The sequence below is a fragment of the Nuphar pumila genome, chromosome 3, assembly GCF_984573655.1.
Source record: "Nuphar pumila chromosome 3, dmNupPumi1.hap1.1, whole genome shotgun sequence".
NCBI classification, from domain to species: Eukaryota; Viridiplantae; Streptophyta; class Magnoliopsida; order Nymphaeales; family Nymphaeaceae; genus Nuphar; species Nuphar pumila.
Window position 1 is genome coordinate 39,471,150 of NC_143251.1, and position 26,104 is coordinate 39,497,253.

The 26,104-nt window shown below is 38.9% G+C and overlaps 1 protein-coding gene across 1 annotated transcript in view; it reads right to left on the reverse strand.

Annotated features, from left to right (window-relative positions):
* The window catches only part of LOC149842651 (DNA-directed RNA polymerase IV subunit 1-like), a 61,274-nt gene extending 37,868 nt beyond the window's left edge, over nucleotides 1-23,406 (reverse strand). Inside the window, exons 1-5 of the mRNA XM_090000712.1 lie at nucleotides 23,380-23,406; nucleotides 16,231-16,236; nucleotides 16,091-16,177; nucleotides 10,322-10,461; nucleotides 10,041-10,205 (exon numbers count right to left, since the gene is read on the reverse strand). Coding sequence (XP_089856838.1) covers nucleotides 10,041-10,205; nucleotides 10,322-10,461; nucleotides 16,091-16,177; nucleotides 16,231-16,236; nucleotides 23,380-23,406 — 425 coding nt within the window. The remainder of the gene's footprint in view (nucleotides 1-10,040; nucleotides 10,206-10,321; nucleotides 10,462-16,090; nucleotides 16,178-16,230; nucleotides 16,237-23,379) is intronic.
* Nucleotides 23,407-26,104: the final 2,698 nt, after the last annotated feature.

A 26,104-nucleotide genomic window follows, 5' to 3' on the forward strand; every position in this document is an offset into this window, starting at 1 on the left:
TAGTTTCATAGGCATGATGGTGAACTTTATCATTGTCATCCATCGATTACAAGGAGAGAAAGAATAAGGATAGAAGAAAAACAAGAAGGAAAATGAAAAAGAAAGAAGAAAAAACAATACAACAAGATGTGAAATCTTCCCCAATGAAGTGATAAAACACTTCTCTTCAAGTGGCAAACACTTTTGCAAACAGGCACGAAAACCGAGGCTGCTTTTCCTCAAGATTTAGTACTTCCGCGGCTCTGATACCATGAAATGAAATGGGGAGCTTCGAAACACGAGCTTAGATTCACAAGGGCAAGTGTCAAGAATGACACTAAAGCATAACCCTTAAAAAGGGTATAACTGGAAACAAAATAAAAATAAAAATGTATTCTTTATTGATATGAAAAACCAATTGCTTAAGAAGCATTGGAATAAAATACAAGAAGGGTTGCACCCCTTTATATACACAGCTGAAAGAGGACTCAATAGAGTTGTTGGACACAGTCCAACAGCTCTATTGCTAGTCAAGTCTGGACAGGACTTGACTAGCAAGAGTCATTCTAGTTCAAACTGAACTAGATGACATAAAGACAAAAAATAAAAATAAAGAAAAAAAATCACAGAAAAGAAAGAAATGAAAAATATATTTATATATATATAATATTATTATATATATGTACAGTTTTATATTTTAACATTGACATCATTCATTCTGCCGCTTGGGGGACTGCCCTTGTTTTTTCCTTTTCAGAAAGTCGATATTATGTTACTCTCCCTGATGATTATTCCCGATTTACATGGATTTATTTTATGAAATAAAAGTCTGAGGTATTTAATTTGTTTCATAGGTTCCATGCCTTTATCCAAATCAGTTCTCTTCTAGTATCAAATATCCATCAAAAGAATTTATTGATTACCTTCAAAATAATGCAAGTAACCATAGAATTTCTTGCCCGTGAACACCACAGCAAAACGACGTGCCTTAAAAGAAGCATCACCATATTGTTGAGAGTGGTTTGTGTAATACCCAAAAGAAATAGGTATATTTAATCGAATTGGATCTAGGACCCGATATTCGGATCCATGAAGGAATCAATAAATGGGTGTTAAACTATGCTTATTATAATAATTTTTAAGTGAGTAAATAATTAAGTATTAGAAAAAAAGTCTTTGGTCTTAGGGTCGGACCCACAGTTGGACCCGCAAGGATCCAACTGAGGATCCGTTAGTTCAGGAAGACCCGGATCCATGCATATGTTGGATTGGGTATTGCGGGTCGTGGGGTTTGGACCCAGACCCGAGTACGAGTCTTAATGTTAATAAGAACAAGAATCGTGCCTTAAGCACGATTCTTGCATTCAAGAACTAGAGAGGGAGAAAGGGGGGTTACGCAGAGCGTAACCAACCCCTCATTTCTCGGAAGGAGGAGGAAAGGGGGAGCTCGGCATAAAAGGGGGGGGGATCCCCTCAGTCAGGCTTTTATTTTCTCCCACTCAATCTCCCTCCCTCTCACGATTGGTGCGCACATTGGAGGAAGGAGCCCTTCAACAGCAGAACTTTGGCCATCCGCACCTATCAAGGGTCTTGCGAGTGTCTCCCTTCACGGCAGTAGGGGGGAAGAGCCATTAGCCTGCATCTCTTCGCGACGGAAGCCTTCAGCCACCGGAAAATCACAGTAAAAAGGTACGGCTATTCTTGGATATGGGTGAGGGATCGAACATGGGTTCGATCTTGTATGAGGGTTTGAGAAAAGAAAGGTTGGGAATAGGATTTTAGGTTATTACTCGTGTTTTTCAAGAAATCAGGGGGAAAGGGGTGTAGGGGTAGCGATCTTCGCTGGGAAACGATGTCGGTCCAACCCTAAACCCTAAGGTTCCCAAGTTAGGCCGACATGGGATCAGTGAAGGGTGAAGACAACCGATTACGGAAGCCCAGTTCTTGCTTGGAATACCCCGAACTTGGGGGTTCTCTAGCTGGAAATCGATGAACACCGGCTGGGTGTGTATGGGGTGTTTTGAACTGGAGATTTTGTTGAACTCTTGTACCCTGATTAGTAGTAGATTTCGGTATACATCAGGGTTACCGGAAGCGCCTAGCTAAAAGGGGAAGCGCGCTTCCCCGAAGCGCGCTTCGGAAGCGCGGAACGTCGCGCTTCCGAAGCGTGGGGGGAAGCGTCCCCCTTTTTTGGGAAGCGCGTCCCCCTTTTTTGGGAAGCGCGCTTCCCTTTAATGGGGGACGTGTTTCCCTTTAATGGGGAGCGCGCTTCCCCCTCGCTTCCCCTGTTTTTTCAATTTTTTTGTATTTTGTATTTTTTATTTTTATTTTTTTCGCTTCCCCCTCGCTTCCGAGACGCTTCCGAGACACTTCCCGAATCGCTCCTAAGTGGTCCCACGCTTCCCCGCTTCCTAAAATTTTGAAAGTGTCTCGCTTCTCGCTCCCGCTTCCCGTATCGCTTCCCGCTCCCGCTTCCTCAACTGGCAACCATGGTATACATACCATGATATTTCTCTTGTTTGTCTAAAATTGTTTGTTTTTTAATATAACGTGGAAATGGTAGTTTAAAATCAGGGAAACTCGATGATCTTGCGTGTGGATTTAGATCTTGATTCTTGCTATTCACCTGAAAAAGAAAATGTGGTTGTGGGATTGAATCTTGTTATTGCTACATGTATGAAATTTTTTGTTGTTTCTGAATTTAAATATTGAATTCTTGAAATCAGAGAACCAATGAAAGATTTTGGTTGTTGTTCCAATCTGTGTATCATATTGTAGAAAAAGTTAGGTGCAGGGGCTGCACAAATATTGTAGCAGGCATAACGGCAGACTGACTCGTTGGATACATTCACTGAGTACCGATGGTTGCCATTATCAGCATTATTCATAAATGTTGTTATTGTTACTCCATAATCGGTTGTTAATGGTGTATTTCTTTTGTTGTATAGACCATCAGTCGTAGGGGAATAGACTGTTTGTTTCTTTTCTCTCTTTTTTTATGGTGTGTGCAGTAACATGATCGGTGGATGTGTTGGATGATCCATTCTAGCTAATCCAGCCAGCAGTCTAAGTAGTATGGACTATTTAGACAGTAGGACGAAAGGCCCGGGATTGGCAAGCCCGACCACTCCTCCTAGTAGGTGCTGGGATTTACACAATTGCCGGTGAATGGATGAATGATAACATTGCATTTCATGATACTTAAATGTGAGCATGATTAGAATATTGATGTTCGTGTTAATCATGAATGTTTGTTGAAACATGTGGAATGTTACAGGGAGGCATGTATTGGTTAATGTCCTCATGTGCATATATGGATCAATGTGGATTTAAAATGTGATATCATGCATGGATTGTTCTTATGAATTTATGAACGATGGATGAATGCATAAGAGGTAGGGGGTGTCATGGAAACACTTGTACATGGATGGTACATGCATATGGGTGTGATAACTCATGCACTTTGTTAAGAAAGTTGGTTTTTTTTCGACATTGACTGCATCACTTACACAACGTAAGATGGAATGGCACACTACTGTAAAATTGTCTATGAAAAGACAATACACATACGAGCACAAAGAATATGAAAAAGGATGTGCACGAAGGCACTCTCACAATACTTCAACAAATACGCAAAAGCGTAAAAATAATAAACATGCACAATGGCATGTATTTTATAGAAGGAACCGAATGCTTGAGACTCTCAAGCTTAACAATATACAAGGGGGAACACCCCTATTTATACAAGAAGTGGGAGGTGCTTGGGGGCTCCCCAAAGGAGTCGTTGGGGAGCTCCCAACGGTCACAATTGTGACCGTTGGGGGCTCCCCAACGACTCTATTGGGGAGACCCCCAAGGCACCTTTTTGAAAAAGCAAAAAAGGAAAAAAATAAAAATAAAAGAAATTAAAAAATAAAGAAAAAATTACAACATATTCCAAATGGAATATGCGCAAAAGTGTAAAAGGACTAAAATACCCTTTTCGGGTAAAAAGGGGGAAAATGTGTAAATATATATACTTATATATAGAGATACGTATACATATAACATATGTATACGTATCTCTAGGTATATAAGTATATATATTTATACTTACAATAATGTTTTTGAGTATACATTTTAACACCCCCCCTCAAACTTATGGTGTGATAACCGCAAGTTTGTTAAGAAGGAAATGAAATCTAGGCGAACAAAGTGCTTTTGTGAAAAAGTCCGCAAGTTGATACTCAGACGTCACGTATGGCAGATCAATGACCTTCTTCAAGTATTCTTCCCTGACATAATGGCAGTCCATCTCTATATGCTTTGTTCGCTCGTGAAATGTGTGGTTCTTGGCAATGTAGATTGCACTTTTATTGTCACAGCAAAGCTTGGTTGGTTCTTTGACAACTACTCCCATATCTTCCAAGAGGCTTCTAATCCATACTATTTCCATGGTGGTAGATGCCATGGCTCTATATTCGGCTTCAGTGGATGACAGGGAGACCTTTTGTTGTTTTTTGCATCGCCACGAGATCAAGGACTCACCTAAGAAAACACAGAAACCAGTGGTGGAGTGACGGTTACTAGGGTCACCTCCCCAATCTGAGTCAGTATAAGCAAGCAATTTCAATTCAGAGGAAGAGGATAGAAATACTCCCTTATTTACCGTTCCCTTCAAATATCTGATGATGCGGAGCACAGCACTCATATGAATGGTTGTAGGAGCATGCTGAAACTGACTGGCGATGTGTATAGCATGTGACAAGTCGGGTCGAGTAATGCTAAGATACATTAAAGACCCTACCAACTGCCTGTAAGGGGTAGGATCGGTTAGATGCACACCGTCGTCAATCTTCATTTTTGCTCCCACAACTTCAGGAGTTTCGCATACTTTGTCATCAGAAATACCTGACCTATCAATAATCTCGCAGGCAAGTTTAGATTGAGATAGAAAATAACCACGTTGCGAATAGGCAACCTCAATTCCAAGAAAATATGTCAGAAAACTTAAGTCTGACATCTCAAATTTTGAAGTCAAGACGGACTTAATACCCTTGACTCCTTGAACATCATCACCTGTTATTAACATGTCATCAACGTAAAGTAATAGAATTACAATCCCTGCATTAGATTTTCTAGTAAACAAAGCAGTGTCAGTATAACATGATGAAAAACCATTTTCCAACATTACACTGGTAAATCTATCATACCAGGCTTTGGGGGCCTGCTTTAAGCCATAGAGAGCCTTACGAAGACGAAGAACTTTATCCTTAGGAATTATCATACCTGGTGGGGCATCCATATATACTTCTTCGTTAAGATCACCATTTAAAAAAGCATTTTTAACATCCATTTGAAAAATGTTCCAATTTTTAATAGATGCAATAGTAATAAGACACCTAACGGTAACCATCCGAGCTACAGGGGCAAAGGTTTCTTCGTAATCAATTCCATACTCTTGCCCATACCCTTTAGCAACTAACCGAGCTTTATACCTTTCTAAAGAACCATCACTCTTAGTTTTAACTTTAAAGACCCATCGACAGCCTATAGTTTTCTTTCCTATAGGTAGAGTTTGAAAATCCCAAGTTCCTGCCCTTTTAAGAGCGTTAAGTTCACTTTGCATGGCATTTTGCCATTCTATACATTTATTAGCTTCTGCAAATTTCTTGGTTCGAAATAAGAGTGAATAGCACTAAGACAAGCCCTATATCGGGGTGAAAAAGAATCAAACGATACAAAGCGGGTTGGAGGTCTTCTATTTCTTTCAGATCTTCTATGGTCAAGAGGAGTGGAAAGCTCACTATATTGATCAATAGCACTTCTAAAGGTGTCTTGGTTTCTACGAGAGTAGGTAATAGGCTCACTTGGAACTCTACTTTCTGGATCATTATGTTCACCAATATCTTCATCATTTTCCTCATCATGGTTTAATGATACATCATCATCACTGGATATGTCATCATTACTAGATAACAAGTCAAATAAGGAGTAATCAAAATTTTCTTGTTGAGAAACATTTTTTTCAAAACCACTCTCATTTTCTAAAAAAGTTACATTTCTAGAGACATATAGCTTATCTTCTCGAAGATCGTAACAACGAAACCCTTTTTGAGTTTCGGAATAACAAAGAAAAGCACAAGGGATAGCCTTGGGTGAAAGCTTGTCATTCTTATCCGTAAGTATGAAACACTTACATCCGAAGACCCTTAACCTATTATAATCAGGTTCAAGCTTATGTAGAATCTGAAAAGGAGATATTTTGCCTAATAACCTAGATGGTAGACGATTTATTAAATAAACAGAAGCAAGGGCTGCTTCGGCCCAAAAGTTTTTAAGAATATTTTGAGATATAAGAAGAGTCCTAGTGGTCTCAATAATGTGCCTATGTTTCCTTTCAGCCAACCCATTCTGTTGAGGTGTTTTAGGACAAGACCTTTGGTGAATAATACCGTGATCCTCAAGGTATACCTTAAAGTGATTGGAGAGATACTCTCCCCCAGAGTCACTTCTAAAAATCTTTATGTTGCTATTGAATTGATTCTTAATCATTGAGTGAAAATTTTTAAAACATGAAAACACTTCATGTTTAAACTTAAGAAAATATATCCACGAGTAACGAGAAAAGTCATCCACAAATATTACATAATAAGAAAAACCTCCTTTTGAAACCACAGGTGCGGGTCCCCAAACATTTGAGTGAACAATTTCGAAAGTTTTGGAAGAGAACATAGTTCTTTGCTCAAAAGGTAAGCTGCGCATTTTTCCGAGAATGCAGTCTTTACAAGAAAAAGAGCTTTTACATAGGTCTTTTGCAAAATGTAAATATGATAACTTGGTGATATTAGGATGACCAAGTCTTTTGTACCATACATTTATATCTTTATGTCGGGCAACATTACACAAAACTTTTGGAACTTGAAGAGATTCCATATAGTAGAGATCTCCTCTTCTAAAGCCTTCCCCAATCAACTTCCCGGACTGGCGATCCTGTATTAAGCATTTGTCACAAGAGAATTTAATATCACAGCCATGGTCCGTGAGTTGAGAAACAGAGAGGAGGTTTAAGTTAAGTTTAGGTATAAATCTGATTTTTGGAATAGAAAACTCTTGAGTTTCAAAATTACCTATTCCTTTAATTTCAAGAGAGGTTCCATCAGCAGTGGAGACATAAGATGGGGAACGATTTTTCAAATAATCGGAAAGTGACAAAAAGTTTGGGGACATATGAAAAGATGCACCAGAGTCCAAAAGCCAAGAGATTTTACCTGGAGGAGAAGACATGGATACGGCCGCACCGGAGGTAGATCCCTTGAGGAGAGGTTGAAGGGCTTCCACTATTTGATTTATAGAAAGGGTCCCACTTGAAGATGCTTCATCCTTCTGTGGTACCCCAGTAGTAGCCATAGCAAGAAGTCTCTTCCATTTAGGACATACGGGTTTGATGTGTCCCGGTTCTTTACAAAAATGACAAATAGTTTTGCTATAGTCCCTTCTTCCTCTTTGACCACCATTTTCACCTTGATTTTGGAATTTAAAATGAGGGGGACGATAGGTTTTTACATTGTTTCCGGGTCTTGATACGGCATTGACCTCACTATGTTCTTCAATATTACAAGGGACCGCAAGAACATTTGGTCCTTGTTTACATAAATTCATACGAGTCTCTTCACCACTTAACTTGGTGAGAACATCTTCAAGAGAAGGGGGAGTGAAAGAGGAGAGAAGAGATGACCTTATTTGCTCAAATTCGGGCCTTAGCCCATTTAAGAAGTTGAAGAACCGATCTTCTTCAAGTTGCTTATGACGGAGCTCAATTGCCTCTCCACTCCATTTAGGTTCAAGCATTGCAAGCTCATCCCAAATAGAGGAAAGATCGGCAAAGTATTCCCTAATCGTCATTTCACCTTGGGAGAGAGAGATAGCCTTCTTTTGAAGGTAATACTTGTGAGAGAGATCCCTTGAGGTGTACATTTTTTCAAGATAATGCCAAGCTTCCGATGCCTTTTTGAATTTAATAATGTTGGCATTAATCTTGGTTTCTACGGATGAGAAAAACCAAGAGAGAATCTTGAAATTCTTCATTTCCCATTCATCGTGTTTCTTGGAGTATTCTTCAAGAGCTTTGGTTCTTTCTTCTCCCTCAAGAATCTTGACTTCGCCTTCTTTAACTATGGTAATCTTGGGTTCCGGTTCCGGAATAGTGCCAAGAACATATCCCCATAGGCCTTTCCCTTTTATATGAGCCTCCATATTTCCGGCCCAAACATGATAGTTGGACCCATTTAATTTGAAACCAAGAGCAAAATGGGACTCTTTTTCACCCATTAGAGAGAAGAGAGATAGAGAAAAAAGCGTACCAACACAATATTTCCAACACCAAATTTGCACAAGATCCTTCTAAAATATTTGAGAAGAAAGATCCACCACTTCAATCTCTAAGAATCGGAAGGCACGTTTTTCGAGGCACTCGAAAAACGGAGAATCCCACGATCTTCAATAATCAACCTTGCTCTGATACCATGTAAAATTGTCTATGAAAAGACAATACACATACGAGCACAAAGAATATGAAAAAGGATGTGCACGAAGGCACTCTCACAATACTTGAACAAATACGCAAAAGCGTAAAAATAATAAACATGCACAATGGCATGTATTTTATAGAAGGAACCGAATGCTTGAGACTCTCAAGCTTAACAATATACAAGGGGGAACACCCCTATTTATACAAGAAGTGGGAGGTGCTTGGGGGCTCCCCAAAGGAGTCGTTGGGGAGCTCCCAACGGTCACAATGTGACCGTTGGGGGCTCCCCAACGACTCTATTGGGGAGACCCCCAAGGCACCTTTTTGAAAAAGGAAAAAAGGAAAAAAATAAAAATAAAAGAAATTAAAAAATAAAGAAAAAGTTACAACATATTCCAAATGGAATATGCGCAAAAGTGTAAAAGGACTAAAATACCCTTTTCGGGTAAAAAGGGGAAAAATGTGTAAATATATATACTTATATATAGAGATACGTATACATATAACATATGTATACGTATCTCTAGGTATATAAGTATATATATTTATACTTACAATAATGTTTTTGAGTATACATTTTAACAACTACTACACTGTTCATATGGTATTCGTGGGCGGGAGTCCCATACGAGTTCTCGCAGGGGTGTATGCGAGCTTTACACTTCACTTTTGTATAGGGTGTTGCAAATTTAAGAACTGAATTTAATAAAAACATAATAAAAGAACAGTGTAACTTTTGATCTGAGGTCTTCCATCTGGAGAATGAAGATCTTAGAATTCCAGTCCTGGGGAGGCTGTGAGGATACAAAAAACTCTGTGTGCGTGAATTTGGTCTCCAGAACCCGATATAGAGGTTCTTTCTCCTGGCCACGGTTTTAGGGAGAGTCTGTCACTTTACCCGGGAGTGGTGGTGTTGGTCACAGTTGTGAGTTTGTTTGGTACCAAGAAAGTGGCACTTGTGGGCGTGGGGTGTCCCTTGTGTCCCCGACATTAAATGTGGAGGTCTAATATTCCGAGGGTGACTCGGTCGAAGGCTATGTTGGAACCCAGCAATAAAATACAAATTGTGTGCTATGCTACCCTGGGAACCTACTTGATCTCGGGGATTTTACCCGTTTGGTGTATCTGCGGGCGATGGAAATTAAAAAGAAAAACTTAAAGATGTATGCATTAAATAAGGGCATGCATATATAAAGAAAAATCAAACTTAAAGGTAAGATAATAAGGAAATCATACATTTTCCTTCTTTGCACTAGGTCATGCATAATTTGAAATGATATCTAGTTCATGATATGGTAAAGGTATGCAATTCATTTCTTAAAAGCATGTTAAAAGGTTTTGTTATTGCTATGTATTACTGTCTTACTGTTCTTTAGCTGTGAGTATACACAATCTGTCACATATATGCATGGTCAGATGTTGCACGTTTGTTGTATCTGCACTCACTCAAATCAACATATGAAATCTTAGTCATGTTATTTGTCTCACCTAATTTCCTTGAAATAGCAGTGCTCAGAATTTTGTTCTGACCCTTCTACTTCGTTGGTTTTACAGGAAATGGTGAGCAGTGAGGGATGGGTTGTTCACTGAGGATGGACGAGGGTCACATTTTGGGTTAGACAGTTTCGGCAGTGGCAGAGTGGTGTTGTTTTTGTTGTCCTTGGCTCCATTGTTATCTTCAGTTCTTGCATGGTCAGATGTTGCACGTTTGTTGTATCTGCACTCACTCAAATCAACATATGAAATCTTAGTCATATTCTTTGTCTCACCTAATTTCCTTGAAATAGCAGTGCTCAGAATTTTGTTTTGACCCTTCTACTTCGTTGGTTTTACAGGAAATGGTGAGCAGTGAGGGATGGGTTGTTCACTGAGGATGGACGAGGGTCACATTTTGGGTTAGACAGTTTCGGCAGTGGCAGAGTGGTGTTGTTTTTATTGTCCTTGGCTCCATTGTTATCTTTAGTTCTTGTACTCTTTAGTTGTATAAAGCATGATAATAACAATTTACTTCGGTTTATAAATAAAGGGTTGGTGTTACTACTCATGGATGGTGGTTGTCAGTATAATTGTGGTGATGGGCTATCCAATGGAAAGTGGAACTGTGAGGACCCCAGATCCTTGGGAAGGTTTCTGCATATGAAAAAAAAAATTGCATTTTAAAAGGGGAAGGAGTTGGGGTAGTTACAGTTTGTCCATGATTCATGTTGGTAATATCCCAATTAAGCTTTGAACAAAATCCTTTCATACAACAGTGCATGTTATAAATAGGCTGCCCGTGAGAATCCTTGAAAATAAATCTCACTTCTTTACCTTTTTTGGGAAACACCCAAATTATGATGGCTTGTAGGCCTTTGGCTGTGTTTGTTATGTTCATGTTGATAGCACATTGAGAAACAAGTCTGAGAACAAAGCTTGGGTTTGCAGATTTGTTGGATATGCAGACAATAAATGTTTTAGATGTTATAATCCCAAGATGAGAGAAATCAAAATATCAAGGAATGTTATATTTGATGAAAATAATTTTTTAAGTGTTTTCGGTGATCATTTGTTGCAGGGCAGCAAAGATGTTGAAACGTACCAACCATGGTTGAGCACTGATCTTTTGGAATCCATAAGTCATGAAGACTTAAGTCAAAATGTTTCTTTGCCTACTATCGAAGAAATTGTTCAATATCAGCAACAATAAGAGAATCATCGGCAGAATGAGGCAAGTGGTACAAGAGACAAGCCTGGGAGATTCAAGGAAGGATGTGTTTACCCTAGAAGGGGTAGAGAAGCTCACAACAATAATGAACAACCACAAACCAGAGAAGAAAATTAGCATCAATTACTGCAGATAAGAAGATCCAGCAGAGTGAGACACCCCATTGAAAGAAGGGTGAGCTATGAGAAATTTAGTGTTGATTTCAGATGTTCTTGACCCAAATTGAGAAGCAAGAAGAGCCCAAAACGTTTCACCAGACGATGAACAGATGGATTGAGGCTATGATCGAAGAGATGGAGGCCTTGCAAGAATGTCAAACTTGGGAGATAGTTAAGCGACCATCTGATAAGAATGTTGTGGGGTCAAAATGGGTTTATAAAATAAAGTATAAATCAAATGGGAGCCTATGTAACACGGACTCTTCTAAAAGGACACTGCACCTGCGTCGCACCCGCATGGGGCGGGTGCGACACTTGGAGAGGGCTTCTTTGTGTTAGGTCAAGTCAATCACACTGAGATCCATTTTTGTCCAAAAGTAAATTCCCTAATCGAATCTAGTTTTATCTATATATATACACACATACATGTACTATTAATAGGGGTGGCAAAACCTGACACGACCCGCCAACCCGCCTCTTAGGCGGGTTCGGGTTTGGCAAAAACGAACCCGTTTAATAAACGGGTCGACCCGCCTAACACGTTTATTAAACGGATATGGTTCGTGTTAGGGCTATGCCAACCCGGCTGACCCGTTTAATAAACGGGTTAGGCGGGCGGGTCAACCCCCCAACCCGTTTACCCGACCCAACCCGTTTATTAAGCGGGTTGGCGGGTCGTGTCGGGTTACCGGTTTAATAAATAGGTCGGGTTCGTGTTTGCCACAGCCGACCCATTTAATAAATGGGTCGGGTTCGGATTGAGGTATGCTGACCTGCCAACCCGACCCGTTTGCCACCCCTAACTATTAACTTAAAATTGTTAATACACATATATATACCTTCCCTGCACCACCGCACCCAAGCTAAGTCACACGGACTCGGCTAAAAGGTCGACGCACCTGCATCGACACGCCCCGACATGGGTGCGGACAAGGGTGCGACTTCGGACACGGGGCGGACACAGGGCGAACACGGTCAACTAAGTGTCAGACTTGGTCAACGCAACGGGTCCGAGTCCGTCCACATTTTGGACTCGATCAACTTTGACCGAGTCTATTTTTGTCCAACAACAACAACAACAACTACGCCTTCATCCCAAAACAATTGGGGTCAGCGATATGAACCAAAAAAGAAATTCATTTTGGGTCTTCCACATGAATCCTTTTCTTCCAATCATTTCTATCCAACGCCATGTCCTCGGTGAGGTTCAAAGCATTCATATCCTTTCCTATCATCTCCATCCAAGTCTTCCTAGGCCTACCCCGACCTCTTTTAACTAATATATTTTCCCATTTCTCCAACCTTCTAACTGGAGCATCATTAGGCCTTCGCCGAATATGTCCAAACCACCGTAAACGATTCTCTCGCATCTTATTTTCAATGGGTGCAACACCTACCTTCTTACGTATCTCTTCGTTCCGAATCTTATCTTTTATTGTATTTCCACACATCCATCTAAGCATCCGCATCTCAGCTACACTCATTTTTTGAATATGATGTCTCTTGGCAGCCCAACATTCCGTACCATATAGTAAAGCGGGTCTAATAGTCGTCCTATAAAACTTTCCCTTCAACCGCAATGGCATTCTACGATCGCACAGCACTCCAGTAGCACTTTTCCATTTCATCCACCCAACCTTTATCCTATGATTTACATCTCCATCAATTTCTCCATACTTTTGAATGATGGATCCCAAATATTTGAAATAATCATTCACCGGTATATCTTGCTCACCAAACTTCACTACACTCCCATCCCTACTTCGTTGCTTACTAAACCGACATTCCATATATTCAGTCTTACTCTTACTCAACTTAAAACCTCTAGCTTCCAATGTCTGTCTCCATAATTCTAACTTAGCATTAACCCCAGCTCTAGACTCATCAATCAAAACAATATCATCAGCAAACAACATACACCACGGTACATTTTCTTGAATTGATCTCGTAAGCTCATCCATCACTATCGCAAATAGGAAAGGGCTTAAAGCAGATCCTTGATGTAACCCAACCGTTATCGGAAAATTGGTTGTCACCCCTCCACAAGTGCGGACATTGGTTACTACTCCTTCATACATATCTTTAATTATACTAATGTACTTGAGAGAAACACCTTTCTTCATCATTGTCCACCAGAGAACGTCCCTAGGTACTCTATCGTATGCCTTCTCTAAATCAATAAAAACCATTTATTAAAATTAATTTGGACTTGGGTCGACCTGACCCGGATCCAAGACAATATCTAGGTCAGATCTTATTATTATTATATATATATATATGTTTTTTTTTTAAATATATATATATATATAGTTGTGTCCCCATGTCCAAAAATTTTTAAATTGCTATGCAGCCATGTCGCACCTGTACCCGTACTCGCACCCATGTGACATAGCACCCAAGTTTTTTTAAAGTGTCGCATAACCACATCCGCACCTATGTGACATAGATGGGAGCATTGAAAGCTATAAGGTCAGGTTAGTTGTTAAATGTTTCACTCAAGAATATGAGCAAAATTAAGAGACATTTAGTCCAGTTGTGAAAATGGGCACATTTGAGAACATTTTGTCATTGATTGTTGATCATCGGTGGAAGTTGAGCCAAGTTAGATGTTAAAAACTCCTTAAGGAGCTGAAAGAAGAGGTATATATGAAGCAACCATTAAGCTACAATAAGAACAATCCAAGAACAAGTGTGCTGATTGAAAAGAGCTACACAAGGGCTGAAACAAGTTTTTTGCTCATGGTTTGAAAGCGTCTCCTTAGAGATTCAGAGGTATGGATTCTATTGTTTTCCTTTGGACTACTCACTTTTCATTTCTAAGGGAGAAGATTTTATTACTCTGCTCCTTATTTTTGTGGATAATATAATCATCACAACGAGTACTGATCATCATGTTGATGATGTGAAAGACTTTTTAAACAAAAGATTCAAGGTGGAGGGTCTTGGTAAATTGGGATATTTTCTTGCGGTTAGGTAGATAGAAATGATGAAGATATCATATTAATTCAACATAAATACACAGTTGGCCTCCTTGCCAAGACAGGAATAAGAGATTCCAAATCAGTCCTTACCCTCAGTCCTATACGTCAGAGGCTCAGTGCAAATGATGGAGAGCTTTATGAAGGTCCCACTGGATACCGAAGTGTGGTTGGTATGTTGTAATATCTTATATTCACTTGACCGAACATTGTCTTTGTTGTTAATCAAGTATCGCAGTTCCTGCATGAGCCTAAGTCTACTCCCATGGAAGCAGTAAAGAGAATTTTGAGATATTTGGAAGGGACCATAGATGCTCGTTTTGTTATAAGAAAAGGTCAAAGAAAGAATATTTTTTTACTATTGTAGCACATTCTGATGTAGATTGGGCAAGGGATCCAGATGAGAGAAGGTCAATAACTGGTTATTGCGTTTTTATTATAAAAAATTTAGTATCATGGAGCAGCAAAAAGAAAAGAGCAGTGGCTAGGTCTAGTGCAGAGGCTAAGTATCAATCAATGGTTGGTGTGACTGCTAAAATTTTACATGGATCAGATACCTTTTGAATGATTTGGGTGAAGTGGTTCCACGGTCCATTCTTCTTTGTGATAATTAGAGTGCGATCAAAATATCCCTAAATCTTATTCATCATGGGAATACTAAACACAATGAATAGACCAGCATTTCATTAGAAGAAAGATTGAAGATCAAGAGTTGGAGGCCAAATTTGTCAGAACATAACACCAGCTAGTCGATCTCTTTACAAAGGGATTGACTAAACAGAGATTCTGGTTTATAAAAGGCAAATTGTCCATGGTAAAGGACCATGTACAACTAGAGGGAGGCTATTGGGATGTTACCTGATTTGAGTCTGGGTCAGATTATCCGATTCATGCCTACATTATGGATCCATGTTTGTATTATTTGTTTTTACGTTATGTACCCTTATATGTAAAGTTCTGTATATGTATGAGCAGGGATATTATTGTCTTCAGCTTTCAGTATATAATGGAAAGGAATAGAGCATGACCCACATTGGGAATCATGCCATCATACAGCCCTAATATCCCCGTGTAGACTTCCTCTATTCTGCTGAATATTTCTAGTAAATCATTAAATCTCACAAAATCTAGCTTTGGTACACGTCATTTTGTTTTGTTTGGTGACCGTCCATCATACCTTGCATATCTTCATGCTCATAACAGAATTGCATTTTTGATTGGGTTAAAATAAAAAAAAGGAAAACAAGGATAAGCTATCCAGTGCTGAAGCAAAAAGAGACACAATTCTTATGTGCTGCATCACCCAAACTTTTTGAACAGCACAAGTGGCAAGTCTCCAGCTCAAGAAAAATACTAATAAAGAAAGATGATGAAAAACAACCCAGTAATAATTCAGCAATTTCTTGGACTGAACAGCATGAATATCTTTCATATAGCAAAAAAAACAAAACCCCAATATGAAGATAACTTTACAGAAAACAGAGCTAGTATTCCACTTGTTTGAAAAACTAACAATGTTCACATCCAGAGAAACTCTGTGCAACAGATGCAACAAAACACCCAGTACAAACTCCTAAACAATATTCCAGACGGTGTAGTTTGCAAAATGCAGTATTATGGATATCAATGACAAAATACTAAAAAAAAAAACCATGGATAGAAACATATCCACCACTTAGAACAAAAATATCATGAGATACAGTAATTATTTATGTCATTAGCAATAACATATCTGTCACTAATCACAGCATTAACTTCTTACCATATCATCCTCTGTCAACATTTCAAATCCAATACAGGCCAAGTGTCCCATTGGTGCCAATAACTCCACCACCTTTTCAGCATCCATCTAGCACAAAATTCAAGACAATGCACTATGACAAGACATCAAATTCGAAGAACCTCCAACTGCATGAAGAACAAAAGAAAAAGAGAATTAAAATGGATGAAGGAAAAAATTATGAGCCTCAGCAATCAACAAAAAGAACATAAAGTAATAAAAGACCATGAGAACTCAGTTACAATTTAGAAAGGATGAAAGCATAAGATTAAAATATAATGTGGGGCGTTGCTTAATGATTTTTTACTCAAGTTATTCATTACCATAGGGTTGTTTGATGATTGTTCTTTTCTTTACATGTAATGCTTTGGAGCCCCATCAGTGTTTTAAAGATTTCTTAAGATTGAAACCAGATTGTGTAACGACCCCAATTCATACCCTTTAAAAATGCGGAATATTTTTTTTTTAATGCGAAAACCTTCCCAGAGATCTGGTGTCCTCACAGTTCCACTTTCCATTGGATAGCCCAACCACCACAAACGAAGTTGCAATCATCATCCATAAGAACCAACTAAAACTCTTTTATTAATGAACCAATAAGAGTCTCATACACAACTCAAAAGTGAAGTAATCAACTGCAGAAAGTAAAAAGAACTAAAAGAAGCAAAAATAGAGCCACTATGTCCCCTGCTGAAACTGACAAGCGCAAGTATGACTTTCATCCATCCCCAGTAGCCAGTCCAGCCTCACTGTTCACCATGTCCTGTGAAAAACCAACAAAGTAGGGTGTCAGAACCGAAATTCTGAGCACAGCTACTTCTAAAGAAACCATGTGAGAGAAAGAACATGTATAAGATTTCATGCAGTGATTTGAGTGAGTTCAGATATAAAATTTGCAACATTCAAATATCCATAACTACCAACAATTGCGTATGTTCACCAGTCAAGAACAGTAAAACAGTACCATATATCAGGAACTAAATAGTCAAACCTTGCAGCATGATTTCAAGAAGTAAATCATATGCTACCACCAAATCATGTCATGATATCAAAAATGATTCAAACATGCATGATCTAATGCATAACAGAAAAATGCATGATTATGTGCAATGCATGATTTCTTCTGTTATCTTTCATTTAAGTTCCATCTTTCCATATGCATGCCCTATTAGATGCACACAACCTTAAGTTCCTCTTTTTAATTACTGTTGTCCGCGGATACACCAAACAGGTACAAACCCCGAGGTCAACTAGGTTCCCAGGGTAGTTTAACACACAATTTGTATTTTATTACTGGGTTCCAACTTAGCCCTCGATCGAATCACCTTCGGAACATTAGACCTCCACATCTAATGTCGGGGACACAAGGGACACCCCACGCCCACAAGTGCAACTTCCTTGGTACCATAAACAACAGTTGTGTCAAACACACCACTCCCGGGTAAAGTGGCGGACTCTCCCTAAAACCGTGGTGAGGAGAAAGAACCTCAATATCGGGTTCAGGGGACCAAATTACAGCACACGGAGTTTTTGTATCCTCACAGTCTCCCCAAGACCGGATATCTAAGATTCTCTTACTCCATATGAAATATCCCAGAATGTATATTGCATTGTTTTTATTATATTTTTATTAAAGTTAATTCTTTAAGTTTGCAACACCATATGCAAAAGTAAAGTGAAAACCCGCATCCTCCCTTGCGGGGACCCATTCGGGACTCCAGCCCGTATAAACCACTAGAACAGTGTAGTAATGTGTCAAACCATCTTATGTGGTTTAAGTGATGCATTTAAAAACATAAATAAAAGAAAACCAAACCCACGGCTCTCCAGGCCGATGATGGTCCATTTAGGCCAACGAGGCATCACATCTCAAAACAAAAGTAGTGTTTTATTTATAACACTAAGCCAAAGTGCCAAAAGCATGTGCACTTATGAAATCATAAACCCAAATATATGCATGTCATTACTCATTCATATGTATTTCTACTATGTGTGTGTTACCTACATCACATACGGGTATTAACCAATCCATGGTTTCTTTAAGTGTGTGAGTGTACACATGCAATACAGGTTCTCATCAAGCGTACATGCTCACCAAACTATCAATAACCGATCCATGATCACATTCACGATTAAACAACCAGCAAAATGATATGCTAAGATAAGACTTCACATATTCACCGGGTAGAAATGTAAGTTTTCTGCATATGCTAGGGAAGTTGGTCGGGCTTACCAATCCCAGACCCGTCAACCTCCTAGCTAGAAACATAGTCAATTCAGTCCAGCGAGTAATACTCTCAATGTCACTTTATATTGAACTTCATATTAGAAAGCATATAACCCCATCGGCTATTCATATGATAACCAAATGAATATACCTTAGTCAAATCATAAGTGAAAGGAAAACAAGCCCACACAGATGCTGTTTCATGATAGGATTATCAATTTCAGTTCAACATTGAAACAACCCTCACATATGCAGTTTTAAATAACAATCGAATTCCTTCTTACATCGAAATGATTCTTTTATATGAAATTTACACTTACACATTCTGAAATTTACACTTACAGCTAAAATTTATAAATCTAGCAATGACAATAATAACCAAGACATTATTTATATATACATACATAGTCAGTTGGAACAAATATTGACTTTAATTCTAATCCAAAACATTGCATAGTGTTGCATCATCAAACACATCTACTCCATGTTTCGGTATACACGACAGTGTTCCATTTTGAGGATAGCAAGATTTCAAAAATAAAGTAAATTAATAAAAAAAATTGCCTATATGCAGATCATCGCAGAGTCCCTTTTTCTTTGTTCACTATAGGCAAGCAAAAGCAAGTCATTCTTCAATTGTATGCATCCTTTAGGAAGTGAAGTGCATCATGTGATATTGATCCTTTATAACTAATTATGAAAGCAAAACAGGGCATTGTTCTGCATATAACTAAACACCTAAAATACAACAAACAGTAAATTATATACCCACAAAATGTTTGGGAAACTCTTGATTTGCTAACCAGCAACTCACATCTTATAACTTTAGTAAGACCATATCTACCTAAGATAAAAATTCCAATGCCTGAGACAATCCATTAACAACTTAAGAGCAAACTTTGAGTCGTAACCTAACAAATGCTCAAGCTCCAAAGACAGAGGATGCAGCAACCAATAAGCTGACAATAACCCAGTCAGCTATACAATTTAAGTGAAAAAAATTGTTCATCACTCTTTGAAAGTTGGCTCAGAGAAACAACCTACTACTTTAATAAACATTTGCTTAGAGCTTGCCTCAACACGTTGAAGTTTGCTAAACATAATCAACCTAATGAGTCGAGGAAGAGAATTAATGCACATACTTTAGTTATAACAACTCAATCCACCAGATTCCCTACACATCCATCATATCTACAGTTAACAAAAACATCATTCATAACAAATTTATAACTCGAACGGGCCATTATCACCAATAGAAGTCTAAAGAGTTGCACAAATAAGAAAAACCCCTTTATATAAGAAAAATCAAAATCGCACATCCCCTTCATAAAGGAAATCCGAAACCCCCAAATCATAAATTTGGGTTTTCGGGTTAGGGTTGATGGAAACCCCCAAAACGAAATTTGAAACTAACTAGCAACCAAGATTTCAACGAGAGAGACAGTCAGTTCTCTTTTTGTAAATTAGTTTACATACCCTGAAATTTCCTTTTCCAGCCAAATAGGAACAACAATTTAGGCTACCAAAAGAGGGGAAAAAATCTGGCCATGGCAAACAATCCATGGTTCGCCCCCATGGTTCTTGCAGAAATCAACCATCCTGAGGGTTCCCATGGACCCTCATCTCAAAGGATTACACAGGATCGAACCCATGTTCGATCCCTCACCTAGATTCGAGAGGAGCATCGTACCTGTTTCCGATGGGTTTCCCGGCGATCGAAGGTTGGAGGCACGTAGGCACGGTCGGTTGGTGTCGCTCCACGCTGCTGCCGTGAAGAAGGGTGCTCGCTGGATGCCTTCGATGGCAGCAGGTAGCCGACGACGAACTTGTTGTTTGCCGCAGGTTTTTCGGCGATCTCCTATCCTTCGGCACACGCACAGAGAGAGAGAGAGAGAAAGACGGAGAGAGACCGAGTGAAGAGGGCAAGAACCCCCTCTCCACTCCCCCTTTATCGGCCCCAAGCCCCTCCTCTACCGAGATGCAGGGGTCGGTTACGCCCTGCGTAACCCCCCCCCCCCCCCCCCTTTCCCCCTTTCTTGATTCTGTTATGCTTTATCAGGCAACCCTTATCGGGTTGCCCTTTTTTTCTTTAAAAGGGTTGTTACATGGGTGCGGCTCGGGTCCGGACCCGAGACCCGTAATTCGACCCCAACGAGATGGATCCAATTGTGGATCCTCGGATTAACTTTTTTAAAAAATTAAAAATTTTATTTATTTAAGATTATACATGTATATATATATATATATTAAAATATATATAGGTACATGGATCCGATATGTGGATCCCAGACCCATCTACGCTCCTCTTTTAAATAAGTATTCCCTGAATTATTTAATTAATTAAAATTTATTGTACTTATACGTACATATCAAATTTACGAGGTAAATTTATTCGGAAAACCCCTTTATGGGTCCTGGATCTAGGCCCAATTTGTATATTTTAAAATATTTTGTAACAAAAATTTTCAGGTTTTACAGATTGCCTACTGATTTTGTTGCATACAAGATGGATTTTGAGAGAAATATTTCAATCATTAGGGTGCACGGGACATACAAGATGGATTTTAAACTTTGAAATGCTTGAAATTAAATTATGTTTTTTAGTGCTTAAATGCACAATTTGTTTTGTGTATTTAAAAATTTAACCATATCTCCATGTAATATTTTAGTTTATTGATTTTTCTATCTTGCAGATATCACAACCTCAAATAAAAGTCATTTGATTCATTTCTTAAAAAAGGTACGCTTAATCAAATTTATTAGTTTTCTTGATATATTATTTATTAAATGCTTGCAGCAGGATGCATTTGTTAAATGGTTGTAACAGGAATTTGAATTATGAATTTTTCTTGATGTATTATTTCTTAAATGCTTGCAACATGATGCATTTGTTAAATGGTTGCAACAAAAACATGAATTATGAATTTTTCTTGAGGTACTATTTATTAAATTCTTGCAACAGGATACATTTGTTAAATGGTTGTAACTTGCAACTCGAATATGAATTATGAATTTTTCTTGATGTATTATCTATTAAATGCTTGCAATATAATGCATTTGTTAAATGGTTGCAACAAGAATATGAATTATGAATTTTTCTTGATGAATTATTTATTAAATGCTTGCAACATGATGCATTTGTTAAATGGTTGCAACTTATAACTGAATATGAATTATGAATTTTTCTTGTATTATTTATTAAATGCTTGCAACAAGATGCATTTGTTAAATGGTTACAACAAGAATATGAATTATGAATTTTTGCTTGATTATTATTCATTAAATGCTAGCAACATGATGTAATGAAGTATGCAGAAATATAACCCAAGAATGCAAACACATTTACAAAGTCAAATAATGGACAAACACGATGGCATGAGAGAAATATAAGTAAGAAGTCCACAATGGGACAATACAAAAGCCTTAAAAAAGTAACACAAGCAAGTAAAAAATAAAATCTTTATTAAAGAGAGCTTGAGAACAATTAAAAGTGAAGGGGGAATACCCCTATTTATATATAAGAAAGAGAAGGCGGAGCCATTGAAAGCTCCCCACTCTTGGAGTCGTTGGGGAGCTCCCAATGGTCATATTTATGACCGTTGGGGCCCCCAATGACTCCAAATGTGGGGCCCCAATGCTCAAAAGACAAAGCAAAAAAAGAATAAAAAGAAAATAAGAAAATAAATAAGTTGTTTCTAATAAACAACTTATTATACAAGTAAAAAAACTAAAATGCCCCTATCGGGCAATACAAAGAAATTATATATTTTATTTATATATATACATTTTTAATACATGATGCATTTGTTAAATGGTTGCACTTGCATATATGATTCAATTTTGAGATTAATAGATCAACTTTAGCAATACAAAGAAATTATATATTTTATTTATATATATACATTTTTAATACATGATGCATTTGTTAAATGGTTGCACTTGCATATATGATTCAATTTTGAGATTAATAGATCAACTTTAATGTTATATATTCATGTTTTATTTTGTCAATGATAACACAAATCTTATATTTTGGTAAATTAGGAAAAAATATAATTATATTTTTGCTTCCCTTTCGATTTTTATTCGCTTCTCACTCAAATCCTAGGTTGTTTCCCTCTTTGTTTTCTCTTTTAATCATGGTTCGTTTCCGGTTCAATTCTTAGGTCGTTTCTTGTTCACTTCTCTTCTCGCTTTCAAGACGATTCCTAGTTCGCTTCTAAGTCATTTTGCATTTTCTGCTTCCTAAAATTTTAGAAGTGTTTTGCTTCCCGTTTTCGCATCCTGGATCGCTTCCTACTTCCGCTTCCTGAATCGCTTCCCGCTCTCACTTCTTTGACTGGCAAATCGGGTACACAACCTAACTTGGCTTCCATAATATGAGCAACCCCTCTAGTTTCTTCCCATAGCCCTCTCCCCAACAAACCTTAGCGGACATCCATCATGTAATGTAATAACCCTAGTTTTTTTTTTCTTTTATTTAATTGGAATTTTTATAGATATAATGTGTAAATGGTTTGATTTAGGCCTGAGATCCAAATCTCGAATCCAGGATCCATAAAGGGATCGATATAGGTGATAAATATTATAGCTATTGAAAAAAAAAAGATATATATATATATATATAAATAAAATGGCAATATAATAATAATAATATTAAAAATATAAAGGGGGAAGTTAACAAATGGATCCACAGTTGGATCCACATGGATCCAACCTGTAGATCCATAATCCAGATGAATTACGAATCCGAATCACGGATCCTAATAAGCATTTCAGACACGGTTGGTTCGCGGGTCTCAGGCCCGACCCGTGCCCCGTGTAACAAAAAAAAAAGAGGTTGTGCGTAAGAAGCCGATATAGGCTTACCCGATAAATTGGGTGTTAGGGTTCTAATCGAGAACCCAAAATGATGGAAAGAGGGCGAAGCGCAGCCGCCGGGGAGAGTTCCTCCCTTTTCCGGCATCCTCCTACAAGAGGGGGGTCCCCGAATCCCTTCCTCCCACTCTCTCGATCGACCTCGCTTCCTCCCGTTTTGGCATACCTCGACGTCGGCCGCCACCGTCGACATCCTCGCACGACAGCCGACCCCGCCCTCTTTCCAGGTATGCCCTCCTTCTCTCTCCTTCTTTGTTTTCCCCTTGCTGCCAGAAGGTCGGCGGCCCCTGTCGTGCTTTCCCCTCTCCCTCTATCTGCTGGGAAGTCGGCAGGAGGCCGGTGGCCCCCTGTCGTGCTCTCTCTCCCCTCTTCTCTCTGTCTCCCTGTTCCTCTCCCTCTCAAACCCCCTTCGCGACGCCGAAGCAGCCAAGGTCGGGAAAGCGACCTTCCTTTCGCTGCAGCAACCTCCTCTCGCCGGTTAAGGTAGGATTATGTTTTCTTTTTCTTTTGGGTATTCTATGGGTCGAGCATGGGCTGAGGGTTTGCCGAAAATCCATAGTAAAAGAAGGTTTGGGGGTTTGAAATGCTGGGGAAGCCCCAAATCGTGAACTGCTAACAGTAGAGTGATATTGTGTAGTGGGTTGTTGTTATGAACCCCAAGTCAACCGATTTGGGGATTTCCCCAAATCAAGCTTCTTATTGGTTTCGGATTTCTGTTGAGAAGGAATTTGTTTTGGGGTTAAGGTGCCAGAAATCCCAAATCTTCGATTTGGGGATTTCGGATTTCCGACGGTGGGGTCACTATGTGTTGCAGATATGTGGCTTCAAGAATTGCTTTGAGGTGTCTTTCAGAAACAATTCCATTTTGGAGAATATCTTATTCTCTCTTGTGGGATGTATGGTGTTAATCATGCATCGGTGGTTGTGGTTCGACTGACCCTATCGTGTACACAGACCAATAGTGTTTTGTAGTATGCAACATCTCGATTCTAGGTTTTGATGCAACGTGGGGGTTTTGAGGGAAATACAACATTTTGTCTTCGTGATATTTTTGTACATCGAGTTTGGTTTTATCTGCTACCTTTCTGTTTTCTGCTGGCAGGGGGCTTACCCCTGCCACCCTTCTATTACAACAAGCAGGATCGACATGTAACCATGTCCAAAACCCTTGGTGTCTGGCTCGATTACCCTGTTGTCCCTCCCTTTTTCGCTATTAATTGTATAGCATTTTAAGTGTTTTCACCTTTGGCAGTTCTCGCGACGGATCTCACTCGTGCCCCGCGTCCCAAGCGTCGGTTCTGAAGTACAGGTTCTTTCTTTTGAATCATGTGAGAAATCGAATACCGATTCGATTTCCATGCAATATTTAGTGCAAATCCATGGTTAAAGAGTGATTCTATGTGCTCACTCTAGATTACATGGATGAGGATCCATAGATCCTCTTTTATAAGGGTGTTTTCGGTTCTTTACACAAAAATTTTGTGTATGGGGTTTTTATATAAAAACAGACTCATATTGGGTTATGATCGAGATTTATTTATGTTTGTTATGATCAAAATTTATGCTTGTATATATATACCTTAATCTGCGTTTTCAGTTCTTGAATTGGGTTCATGCTGGATATAGTTTGAATGACTTGATCGATGCTTATAAAACTGATTTTTTTTAGACACAGTTAAGATCAATGCTTAGATGATGATTAGGTTTGCAAAAAAATTGTTTTCAAGTTCATTGACTGAGCGAATTACATATGGCTATATACAGATTCTCGTGAAAAGTGTTCATGTTATCCCTGGTTTACATGTGTTAAAGATTTAGTTTTTCTTTTTACGCATGTGAATGTATGGACATGTGCATGTACTGAAAACATGGATCATGAAAGTTTATTGTTATTGCACTCGCATGCTTATATACTTGTATGCATGTTTTGCTAGAGGTGAATCAAGGAAAGAATGATATTTCTCTTGTGCTTAGAATCGACATGTTATGCTTGATTAAGACATTAGTGCAAGGTTGCTTGCATATGCATGTGCAAACATGGAATTGATGTATTTTGGCACGTACCTCATGGCGTGCGTGTTCACATATTTTAATTAGAACTGGTTCATGAATAAAAGTATGCATTTGACTTGAGTATGCATCCGAATTGAACAAAGACATGCTTATGAATATTTTTGTGGCATACACATGATACATGTTTGCATTTCTGAATGTGCATATAAATTTTCAGAAGGCGTGGTGTGCATGTATTTTGGTTCTCGAGACATGTCAAGATTTGGAATTTATTTATATGCTTTGACTTGATATGACGTGCTTAAGCATCATCCTATATGAAGTTTGTTTCAAATGCATGTGCATACATGCATTGATGTGTGTTTCGCATGTACATAAATGCATGAGTTGTTCACTTGTCCCAATTGAGATGATTCATGAGTGAATTAGGGGTGGCAATCGTGTCGGGTTGGCGGGTCGACCCGACGGGTTGGCGGGTTAGCATACCTCAACCCGAACCCGACCCATTTATTAAACGGGTCGGTTGTGGCAAACATGAACCCGACCCGTTTAATAAACGGGTAACCCGACACGACCCGCCAACCCATTTAATAAATGGGTTGGGTCGGGTAAACGGGTTCTCAGGTTCGCGGGTCGGGTTGGTGGGTTGGCAGACGGGTTGGCGGGTTGACCCACCCGCCTAACCCGTTTATTAAACGGGTCAGCCGGGTTGGCGGGTTGGCATACCCCCAACCCGAACCCGACCTGTTTAATAAACGGGTTACGCGGGTCGACCCGTTTATTAAACGGGTTGGCTTAAGCCCAACCTGAACCCGCCTAAGAGGCGGGTTGGCGGGTCGTGTCAGAAATTGCCACCCCTAGAGTGAATGCATCTATGT